We start from the raw sequence: 11,942 nt of genomic DNA, 5'->3' as shown, positions 1-11,942 counted from the left end.
AGCCACTTACCCTACCGTACGCAGCCCGTCGGCTCCCAGATGATTCCTTCCTTCCACTGCCAAGCGCTGGGGCGGCCGCTGCTGCTTCAGAGAACTCTGAAGGCAGACCCCCAGGACAAGGGGGCCCGGCAGCTGCTAGGGTCTTACCCAGAATTCCCCAGCCAGGGCTGGCAGGCCACGAGCAGCAAGGCTCCTGGGTGGCTTCCGCAAAATTCGTTACCAAGTCCAAGCTTGTACTGCTCGCCACACGACAGGCTGATAAATTGAGAGCCGAGCTGCTGGGGCAAAGAAGAGCGAGTTTACCTGGGAAGCCAGCAGAGCAAGACGGCGGGCCGGACGCCCAAAGAACCGTCTAGCTGAGTCAGCGCTCAGGCTCCTTTTATACCAAAAGGGGCGGGACTAAAGCCAAGCACTTCCTGGTTCCCGGCAGCCTCCGGAGGGGGGGTGTTAATTTCTCCCTCGTGCTGTCATTCACAGGTGGGTCTGCTCAGGAGGGTTCCTGGGAGCTAAACACAGGTATTTTAGCTGAATGCTCATTACCTTAATCTCTCGGAGGGATCGGAGAGATGGGCCATTGTGTGCAATTCAAGCTTATAGGCAGCATCCCTTTAGTGATTAACTGGTAAGAGAATGCAAAGTGTTCTTCCCTATTACAACTCTATGTTACATTAAAATGTAAAGTAGTACAACTGATGTGGAAAACGTGTGGTGATTTCTCAAAAAATTAAAGTTACCGTATGATGTAATAACTCCACTTCTGGGTGTATCCCCAAAAGAATTGAACGTGGGGACATGAAGAGATGTTTACAGACCCACTGAACTATGCGTCTAAAAATGCTTAAAATGATGGATTTTATGTTGTGTATGTTTTACCACAAAGTTTTAAAAGCTGTAAGGATTCCAAAGGGTTGTCCACAAACACGGGTCCCCTGACGCTGGTAGGTGCTTCTCACCAAACCCAGGAGTTTGTCACCTGCAGCTTGTGAATGAGGATGTGTTTCAGAGACTATATGCAAAATCACGTATCATTTTGCTGAGAAAGCTTCCGTCAGGCTGTCTAGGGTCTGTGACGCACACGAGTTCAAGAGCCGTTCTGCGGGCCCCTCCCCTCTGCATGTGTCACCTCCCCACTTCCCCCCCCTCCCTCTACCCACCCCCAGGACACGTTTCTCTTTCATTCACTCAGATTGTTTAAACATGATGCAATGTATATTCTTAAATCTTTCTTGAGCTCATTAGACAAGGTTTAATTTTTTTAAGACAAGGGAGGCTCTGAAATCAACCAAACTTCAGTGTTTTTTCTGTTACCCCCTTTTTCCTGCCTGACAATATTAAACAGGTCCGCCTCCGGCTCGGGATGTGGCACAGCAAATTTGCAAACCGTGTTCCAAACCGTGTTCTGTGACCTTAAATAATTTCCAGCTAAATTTTCTTGCTGTATTTTTATTTTTAATTTGGCATTTAGTGTGGACTGAATTCTAATACATTGAATACACCTGCTCGGTCCCATGGCCTGGGGTGGTGAGAATTCTTGGAGGGGAGGTGCCTCTGAGAAGTTGCTTCAACCTCAGAAACGTGCAGGGAAGGAAAACTCTCGCCAGCTCAAGTTTCATCCAAATGAACTCTGAGACCTTTTAACAAAATGCTTTTATTTCTATTTTTTAATGAAATGCATTGTTAGGTATTTGCATGAAATCTCGAAAGGCATTTACGTTCTTTGCTTTAACTCTTCCTTTGTGGCCACAGAAAGCGGGTAGGAAAGATGAGCCGAGACCAGGCGCAGCAGACACAGGCCGGGCGTGGTGCGGAGCCCGCGGCCCCGAGCCCGCCTGAGGGACGGTCAGTAGTCGTCGTAGTTGACGCTGGCTCCGTGCCTGAAGCCATGGGGGCTCCGGGGACCGATCGCAGCGTCCTCATCGTAGTGGCGCTGGTGGTAATCGTAGTAGTCGTGCCCATTCCGACCTCTGTTTAGCCAATAGGTGATGTCATCCTCAAATTTCTGGAGGAAAGAGGATGAGAGGGGATGAACTAACTCAAGGACACCGTTTCCCAGAGCACATCTTACAGACGCTGTTTCTCTGGGATTTTTCTTCAACGATGAACAACCCCTCCTAAGAATAACTCCTGCCACAAGGACCTACTGTACAGCCCAGGGAGGAATTATATTCCATATCTTGTAATAACTTATAATGGAAAAGAATCTGAAAAAGAATATATGTATAACTGAATCACTTTGCTGTACACCTGAAACTAACACAACATTGTAAATCAACTCTACTTCAATAGAAAACAATAAATAATCATTTTTTTAAAAAAAATAACTTCTGGCTACAGCATCCCTGGGCCAGAGGTCGATACTAACCAGATGGATAACACCGCTGAAAACTTTTCCCCCCAAAGGAGTACAACCCCTACCCTCGAACACGTCTGTCTGTGAGCTCTAAATATACCCCAGACTTCAACATTTTTCTCTTTTTCAGTAAAGAAAATGGACATCTGCCCAGTACAGTAACAGCCGGGCCTGTCCCCAGGCGCCGCGCATCTGATGTGGCAGACGCTGACCCCCTCCCCGTCCCACCTGGGCTGCTGCGCAGGCTGCGGGCTTCGTAAACGTGGTGCATGAAACCACACTGCAGCCTCGGGGCAGGGAATTTGGACACGTCTGGTGGTGACACTCTCACCCCTGTTGTGTTGCTCAGACAGGCCTGGATGCAGTGATTCAGGCCACAAACGCTTACCACGTGGCCACGATTCAACCCTCATCCCCATCTACTCACTGGGCCTGGGGCTGCAGCCTCCTCTGACCCTCCCCCAGGCCCTGCCTTGAAAAGGAAACAGCTGGCTTGTCTCACCATACTGCAGATTTTCCCCTAGTGAAGCAGGCTCATTCTTTGGTTTTCCTCATTTTATAATCTTGTTTGAGGTTTTGGCGTAACATATTTTTTTTCCAAAAAATTTTAAAAATATTTTATGAATACAGAAATAATGCAGGGCTTCCCTGGTGGCGCAGTGGTTGAGAGTCCGCCTGCCGATGCAGAGGACACGGGTTCATGCCCCGGTCCGGGAAGATCCCACATGCCGCGGAGCGGCTGGGCCCGTGAGCCATGGCCGCTGAGCCTGTGCGTCCGGAGCCTGTGCTCCGCCACGGGAGAGGCCACGACAGTGAGAGGCCCGCGTACCACAAAAAAAAAAAAAAAAAAAATGATGTTTCTGAAGAGTTCAATTTTGTTCGCCTCTTGCAGTATTTTGTATACACCCTCCATTCACAATATGAGCCATGAGCCCGTTTGGAAAAACCCTTCCAGCTGCCCCCGTGGGAGATGCCACCCTCCACCCACTCCCTGGCTGGGGCGGTGAGCTGTGGTCTCCACATCAGGACTCACTCAGCACAGCCCTGTCCATCACCCTGCAGACTCGCTCCGGGGCACAGAATCTCACACCTTAACTCCGCCGCTGGCTGACCTGTGCCTGGTCCCCGGATGGGAGTCGGTGAAGATAAGCAGTCTTTTTCCTTAATCTGGTGAATATGTCCACTCGTGCTACCTGGACACGTGAACTGAACCGTACTTCCTGCAAATGCATTGACAAATTTTCCCAAAAACATCTGCAAAGACCTGTCTCTCTTTAAAAGTCACTTTGCATCTCTTTCCATTATCCTCATGGGTCTTTGCATCGATCTTGCTGTTTCTGACGTTTATTTGAGGCAAAGTTGAAAATGTTTCAGGAGGTGGTGAGTTATTATTAAGGACACCCAGGCAAAACTGACCAGATACATTAAAAGAGTCCCTAAGAAAACCAGATTCTCGATGAATTTAAGTCCCAGCCGCTTTGGGTGGGGATGTCTCTGGAACTCTGCTTCCAAAACCTGATGGGAGAGGTTCCCATCTGGGCATAGTGGGATGGAAAATTCCAGCTAATACCCTGTGCCTGACGATCATGTGGTCCCATACCTGGCAGCTCTTGACACAGAATGGGGGCTCTGACTTCAGGGCAGGTAACAGAACTTAATTCTCTGCGCCCGTTTCCCCAGAGCAGGCCTCCCCACCCCCATCCTGCCCGGCGGGAAGCCAGGCTCCAGCCAGAACACCCACCGCTTCGTCGAAGCCCAAGTACAGGAAGTGCTGGTACCACTGCTGCACCTCGGGCCGCGTGCGGTCCCACAGCTGCCGCTTGAGCCGCCCCGGGCTGCTCAGGAACTCCTTGGCTCTGCTCTCCTGGACGGCCACCGGGGTCGTAGGGGGAGCAGGGGCTGAAACGAGGGGTTCCCCACCCGCAAGTGCAGAGAATGAGTTCTTTCCTCCTCGGGGTGAATCGCTCTTCTCCATCGCCCTCCCCGCCCCCACCTGGCAGGAGGTGGCCTTAACTGGCACACCCTCCCTGCAGGGCGCGGTACTACTGTGCGGGCTCCCGCCGTCTGTCCCGGCCTCCGGGGTAGCGAGCCCTCCTGTCCAGGCACAGCCACGTAACAGGCCCAGGGCGGGAACCGAACTCAGCTCCGCCTCCGCAGCCCCTCACCAGGCCCAGACCCCGGGCCCCAGGCCCTGGTGCTCCCCCTGGGCTCTGCCGCGGGGAAACCGTCCGGTGTCCAGTGCCGCTGGCTGCGCGTGCCTCGTCTGCACAAACACGAGCGTGCTGGGATTGCACGGGGAGACAGAGCTGGAGCAAAGGTCTGAGCAGGCCGGCCAGCGAGCCCAGCGGAGCAGCGAGTCCTCGAGTGAGACTGCAGGGTGACCATGAGCGCTTCGACCGCCTCTTGATGGGGGTGACCCTCGCTTTCCCACGGCTTCCCCGGACGCCTTTCCATCGCGGACTCAGCTGCAGGAAAGGCCCCGCTTCGGCAGGCGTGCTCGGGGAAGCGTTGGGCCGGCCCTGCTGCCCGGCTCTGAGCCTCTGTGCCCTCATCTGCAACACGGGACTGATGGGCCCGCTTCCCGTTATGGAGGCTGAGCAGGAAAAGGCAGTCAAATGCCCTGTGTCCCTTGGTCACGTGGATAAAGATCAGGCAGCACATTTGTGTTTTCACCTCCTGTTCACCTGTGCATCTCCCTCAGGGCCTGTTACACTGTTCTGTACACAGTAGGTGCTCAATGTGTGTTTCTTGGCTTGAGCTGAACAAAAGCTGAGGATGTACACGGAGGAGTCATGATCACCTCGGCCGTTTGCTCTCCAGGGCCCCCGTCACCCCTGGTGTCCCCGGGAGATGGCTGTCCAGCACAGGGAGGGGAGGGGCCGTCTGAGGGGCCTGGGAGGTCGGGGGTGGACCGGGGCCTTGGGAGCAGCTGGAAGAGCCGGGGAAGATGCAGCTCCCCCAGGAGCCCCTCCCCCGAGAGGGGCCGTGTGTGCTCAACAGGTGTGTGTGGGTGGGGGGTGTCCCCGCGGGGCCACCTGGGAAGCAGGTGCATAAGCGCTGGCGCCCCCCATTGGGGAGCAGCCTTCAGCCTCCTGGAGCCCCCGTTAATCCAGGGGAAAGAATAAGTAGTTAAAACTTCACCTCAGAAATGTAGTCTTGGGAGGAGATACGGGGATGTATGCATATGCAGAGCTGATTCACTTTGTTATACAGCAGAAACTAACACATCATTGTAAAGAAATTATACTCCAATAAAGATGTGAAAAAAAATGTAGTCTTCATTCTAAGAGATAGATAACTTGCTAATTTCCAGGTGAAGACGAAAGTTCTGCGGGAGAACGGCTTTCACAAGCCCACACAATGATCGACTGATTACAGCGGACCCGAACTCACCTGCGTGGCTCCCAGACAGTTCTGTTTCTACGACATTTTGCTGCGTTACCATATCTATCGGAGGCCGGTTCTTCACCACAGGTGTCAGCAACAAAACTGTCTTTCTGTTTAACCCTCCCCCAAGAGCTAGTTGGATACGGAGGACGCCCACGATACCGCTCTGTGCTGCCCCAGAACGGAGGCTGTGTGTGCTCTCGATTCAGGTACGTGCTCTAAGGGGTATCACGATTCCAAAATAAACAGCCTTCAATTAACACTACAGCTCTGTTCCTTTTATTTCTGAGTCCACACTGACAGCTGTCAGGAAAGCATTAACTGGCAATAATATTTACCTGATGAAATACCGCCCCACATCCCCACAGGACGAGCCCTTCAGATCTGCTAACCTTCTACGGAGTGAACACTTTCGATTTTCCAAACACAAGCCTCAGGTGAGGACATCAACATCACTGTTTCATTGCAGCCTGGTTAAGAACGCAACCCTTATCTGTGTGGGCTATACTTACCTTCCCCTTTCTGAAGCATCAGCTTGAGTTTGTTTCCACTTATGCCACCTAAAGGAATGAAAATGGAAATCATTTCAGGGTTGCACTGCGCCCTTAAATTTCTCACATGCAAAAATCCACATTGGAAAAAAATCACTTCATACCCCTATGTTGCTTTAGCACCTTGGTAGTATTACGTTATTTAATGCTTGTTGCATTTCCTGTTGTGTAGAAAAAGCAATTCAGGCTGCCTGTGGCTCAAACTAGTGACAAGGACCATGGCCGAGCAGGGCACTTTGAGCTACTTGAGACCATCTGAGCTGTTCTCCAGGAAAAGTGACGTTGTCCTTTGAGCACTTCTGTCATAATATTCGTGCCTGCAGACTTAACTTTTCATGGTACAGTCGATCAACTAGTGTCCCCCCAAATTCATACCCACCCAGAACTTCCGAATGTGAACTTATCTGGAAACAGCATCTTTGCAGACGTAATGAGTTAAGGACCTCGAGGTGATATGATGCCGGGTTTAGGGTGGGCTCTAAATCCAGTGACCGGTGGTGTCCTTATAAGAGGAGGTGAGGCCACAGGGAAGGCAGTCGTGGGAAGACGGAGGCAGAAGTGGAGGTTCTCCACCACAAGTCAAGGCATGGGGCTTAGTGCTCTAAAAGCTCAGCCCCATTTTGTAACTTGCCCTGATTGTCTTAAAATCAGGCATTATTTGTACCATTTATTGTTGTTTTTATTCAGATCTAAAAGCGTTTCTACACTCTACAGAACGATTTTCATTTGGTGTCCTAAGAACTTTCACATTCCAGCTCAATGATGATAATATTTTAACTGATTCCTATCGCTGCATTCTCGGTATAAACGAAATAAAATACAAGTTCTGAAAAGGACTAGCTTATAGCCGATGCCCACTTGCTGTATTCAGATGTGCTTCTTAAAATGGGAGGAACAAAGAGAGAGGTGATAAAGCACACGATGGGGAGTGATGGACTGGCCCCCCAGTGGTCCTAGATTAGAACAGCCGTCATCCTCCCCCCACCCCCCTCCCAGGGCTCCTGCTGCCCCCACCCCCAGCCCGCGCTGAACATCCAAAACGCGGAAGCTGAGCACCAAGGGGGTCCTGCCTTTCCACCCCACCGTGCGGCTGCTTTGCGGTGGAAGATGCACCAGCCTCAGGGTGTTGGGCAAGTCACCTCCCGCCCTCCAGCCTCAGCAACTTCGCCGTAGACCTGGGGTCATGACCCCTGCCTCTCAGAGCCCCGAGCCTCAGCGGCGCCCCTTGCCGGCATGAGCCGGGAAGGACGGTAGGAGGGGAGGTGCACTGTCAGGGCAAAACCTCTGATTTCAGGTCGCCCTTCCGCGGTGGGGATGTGGGCTCCCCAGGGTTCAAAAGTCCACACCCCGAACCCGCCGCATTTACGGCGTGTGTGTGAATGCGCGCATTCTGTAGGGAACCGGGATTTTCAACCCATTCACGGAGGGCTCCAAGAAGCCGAGAAAGTTAAGCCTTTCTCGCTTGAGAACTTTTCCCCAGTTGGGAGGTGAGGCCCGCTCGCAGCTCTGCAGACCTGGAACTTGACCGAGCCAAAGCGCCGGGAAGGGAACGCCTGGTAGGCACTCTGGAGATGGCCCTTCGGCTCCGCTCAGCCCTGGGCGCACCACCCGCCTACAGCGCCCACCGCGCCCGGCGCTTCGCGTTCAGCCCGAGGCTTCTCCGCCTCCTTTTCCAAGCTTGCCGCGCACATCCGAGCCCCTGCCCTTGACCCAAGCACGCCACTTCCCACCGCGCAAGGGCAGAACCCAGGACCCCCTGTCAAACCTTGGCCCTTGCCCGGGCTCAGGATGGGCGCCTAGCCCCCACGCCCTCACCGAGCCTCTCCCCGGCGCCCTGGCATCGCCCCCTTACCTGGGCCCACGCACAGCAGCAGGAGCAGAGCCAGCGCTGGCATGACCAGGGCGGCGGGCCGCGCGGAGGAGGCGGCCATGGCTGCAGAGTGCGCTGGAGGGAGATGCGGGCGCCTCGGCTGCCGCTGCGCGGGGAGGGTCAGGCGCGGAGGCACCAGACGTGGGGGACTGCGCACGGGAGGACCGCGCATAGGGGTACTGGGCGGGCGGTCCCTGCGTCCCTGCCGGGGCGGGACCCGCCGGGCAGGCGCTGTGCCTTGAGGTCCCGGGCCAAGCGTCCGTGCCAAGCCACCGCGCCCGTCTCTCCGGCCGCGGCTCCTCCAAGCCCACGGGAGGTCCGGGTGCGGGGGCCGCCAAGGACCGCGGGCGAGGGGCAAGCGAGGTCCAGCCGCTCCGGGAGGGGCCGCGGCATCCAGAGAGGGGAGGCCTCCGCCCGGGAAGGGCTGAGGATGCTGTGCCGGATCCCCGCTCAGGCCGCCGGGTCTCGCGCCTACCTGCCCCCCTCCGGTTCGCAGTCCCACCCCCCTCCGCACCGTGCGGCCCGGCCTCCCCAGCCCGCTCCCTCCCGCGCAGGCTTTGGAATGTCCTGGATTACAGATGCCTCTGGCAGTTCTGTGCTTCGTGCTGTTTTGAACGTCTCCACACTCTGGGTTCAGAGCTGCGTTCCAGGAGAATCTCTCACTCCAGACGACCCCGATAGACGAGGCTTTTATTGTTATTTTTATTTTTTTGTGGTACACGGGCCTCTCCCGTTGCGGAGCACAGGCTCCGGACGCGCAGGCTCAGTGGCCATGGCTCACGGGCCCAGCCGCTCTGCGGCATGTGGGATCCTCCCGGACCGGGGCACGAACCCGCATCCCCTGCATCGGCAGGCGGACTCTCAGCCACTGCGCCACCACGGAAGCCCAGACGAGGCTTTTAGTAACCAGGAGCCGGTGAGCCCATTTGGTATTCTCAGGACGTATTTCACCCTCGTGCGCCCCGGATCCACGCACACTGAAGCGGTACCGCCGTGAGGCCCCGCGAGAACCGAGAGTGCCTTCCCGGGCCGCGGGCCTGTTCGCACACGAGGACTCCTCGCAGGCAGGGCGGCTGCTGAGAACTAACCTCTCTAGGCCTGTCTGCAGCGCGGCCGCTTCCCTTTCTAAACCTTTGCACCCTGACCCAGCTCTCCGCGTGATGCGGTTGGCGCTCTGCAGAAAGAAGCGCGTTTACGCTGAGCCAGCAAAGACGAAAGGACCGAAGGGAAGGCGAGAGGGGCTCTGAGAGAACCCCAAGCCTTGGGCGCACGGGCTTCAAGAGGCGCCAGAGAGAACCCGGAAGGTAACCTCATACTTGCAGCGCTGGCAGGGAAGTGCTTATAAACCCCGGGGAGCTGAGATAGGACGAGAGAAAGCAAAGCAGTACCTGTCCCTCTGCCCAAGGACAAGAACGTTTATAGCGAGGAGGGAGACCCAAGCAAAGGACTGGCTTCGAACAGGCGTGGAAGATACTAACCGTAATCTCTCCCTTATCTTGCGGGGGTCTCCCAGCGCAATCCAATCTCCAACAGCATTTGCTTCTCCTGTAACACTGAAATTCTCCTCTTAACCAGGGTCTGATCTGAACCCAGTAGCGTTGCCCGTAAGGACAGCTGCCATCTCCTTGAGTTTTCTTTTTCCCTCTGGTGGAAACAGGCCTTCATTTCACACCCTCCCCCTGACAGTTAAAAGGCACGTGGCAATTTTATTTTTTGTTAATTCCTAGACTCCAGTTGTAGGATTTGAAGGTAAAGTAAATATTGAATCCTCATTTTTTATTAGCCTGTATTTAAAAAACCCTCAGTTGCTGTTTTAATGTAGAATTGGTAGAAAAATCAAGGATCCCGCAGAAAATTATTTTACAAGAATTGTCAGTAAGGTGAGAAGAACACATCCTGAGGACTGGGCCCTGCTTCCGCTCCACAGGGAGGGGTGGAGGTGACGTCATTCAGCAGCACCCCCGGAACTGCTCGAATGACGTCCTCGGGGCCGGGCAGAAGCAGCCTGGGCCCCAGCAGGGCAGTGGTGACGTTGCCGGAAGTGGAGACCGACGATGACTCTTCTTCCTGAGCTAAGCTTACTCCTCCAGCCAAGAAGACAAAACTGGTGACCATCTGAGGTAAAGGACCGATCTGGTAATCACGTAAGGCTTTGGTGTCCACTTGTCTGTTTACACTCTTTACAAAACAAGAATGGTTTCCAGGAGATTTCACAGTTCCCGGGGAAGCGGAACATTACACACCCTAAATAATGGCTGAATTCGCCATCTCTGCCATTAATAGAGACAGTCCCTTTGTGTCAAGTTTTTATTGAAATGTAACATAATATAGAAAAGTGCGGAGATCAAATATACAACATAATGATGGAGAGACCGTGTTACCAGCCCTCCGGGAGCCCCTGTGTCCCTTCCAGTCGCCCCTCACCCCACATATAAGTTTAGTTTGAGGCAATCCTCTTTTAAAAACACTTCACTGGTATTTTATTTTCATTTCCTTAAAACGAACAAAACTCAAAATACAAAGACTTTCGATTACCAGTAGGAAGATACTAACGATAAAAAGAAGGATTAAAGGGGTCAGATTCATGACTACCAATTGCATCCAATTTAATTCAGTATCAATATCTGTTTCTCAAATGCTCAGCGGACATCCCTGTAGACAATCTTCCAGAGTGAAATGTCTTTGGCTCCCGTGTTCGTGTGCCTTACACGTTGTCAGTAATATTTATTGCCGCGGAAAAGGCACACAGAGCATCGTGTCCGCCTGTCCCAGTCTTTTGTCCACTTCCATCCATGCCAGGTCTCTGGTTGCTTGGGTCCTACTCACTGGGGTTTCTCTCTGTCTCTCTCTCTCCTGCACAAACATGGGACGGTTCACTTGCAGGGAGGGCGTGGGAGAAAGGTGACTGTGATGGGGCCCAGGGCCATTACTGCCGCTTCGGTGAGAGGTTCGAGGTGTGATGAAACCCCCCATGTTTATTCACAGGAAAACAGGGGTCAGTAGCAGGAGCAGCCCCCTGCCTTCCCGGGGGCTGCCGAGCTCAGGTGCGTGGCTGGAGATGTGCCGGTTCCCACGTCCAGCTCCCTTTCCATTTGTTTACTTGTTCACCTGTATTTACTTATAAAATGAGGCACCATGAAAAGTCCTTTTCTTCCTATTTACTTAAATTCGCCATCCCCTTTCTCCCTCTACTAATGCTGGTCTAGTCCTTATTCCTTATTCCACCGTTTCTCACACTCGGTCTCAAAATCCCAAGGCGCTTGTTCAGGCAGGTTCCTGGGCCACACTCCCTGGAACTGTGACCCACTTGATCTTGAGGGAAGCTCGGGGCTCTGCGTCCTGCTGCCCTCGGCTTCCACTCCGCCGAGGTTGTCCACTGACACGCCTACATGTGGCCTGTCTGGCAGGAGGGGCCCGGGGTAGGTCCTGCAGGGAGGCTCAGGGCTCCCAGAGAGAGTATCCCAAGATCAGCTGTTCCAACAGACAAGAAGACGAAGCTGCCAGCACCTTAAGGTCTTGGCCTGGAAGCTGACCTGAGTTAATGCCACCATATTCGCTTGATGGAAGCAGTCACAGAGCCCACCATCCAGGGGGCCTTCAGGGCGACGCCAAAGGTCCCATTTCTCAGTGGGGGGGACGTCAAAGGTTGTGTGGCTGTCTTTAACCCACTACACTCAGCCACCTTTCAAGGTCAAGCTTAGATGCTGCCTACTCCAGGAAGTCTTTCTTGCTTCCCCCTTTGGGCCAGGAGCATATTTTCCTCTGAATTCCTCCAAGCCTACGT

At 53.9% G+C, this 11,942-nt stretch overlaps 1 protein-coding gene across 1 annotated transcript; it reads right to left on the bottom strand.

Moving 5' to 3' along the window:
• Positions 1-1,840: 1,840 nt before the first annotated feature.
• On the bottom strand, positions 1,841-8,219 carry ECRG4 (ECRG4 augurin precursor; the record flags this gene model as incomplete). The annotated part of the gene is made up of 4 exons (XM_082852442.1): positions 1,841-1,999; positions 4,092-4,249; positions 6,250-6,297; positions 8,141-8,219. 4 exons carry the CDS (start codon positions 8,217-8,219, stop codon positions 1,841-1,843), a joined length of 444 nt encoding a protein of 147 aa, XP_082708568.1.
• Between the last annotated feature and the right edge of the window lie 3,723 nt (positions 8,220-11,942).

The sequence above is a fragment of the Leucopleurus acutus genome (genome assembly GCF_964270905.1).
Source record: "Leucopleurus acutus genome assembly, chromosome: 12".
Lineage (NCBI taxonomy): Eukaryota > Metazoa > Chordata > Mammalia > Artiodactyla > Delphinidae > Leucopleurus > Leucopleurus acutus.
Note: the sequence above shows the minus strand (reverse complement) of the source record. Positions and strands in the feature narration are given on the sequence as shown.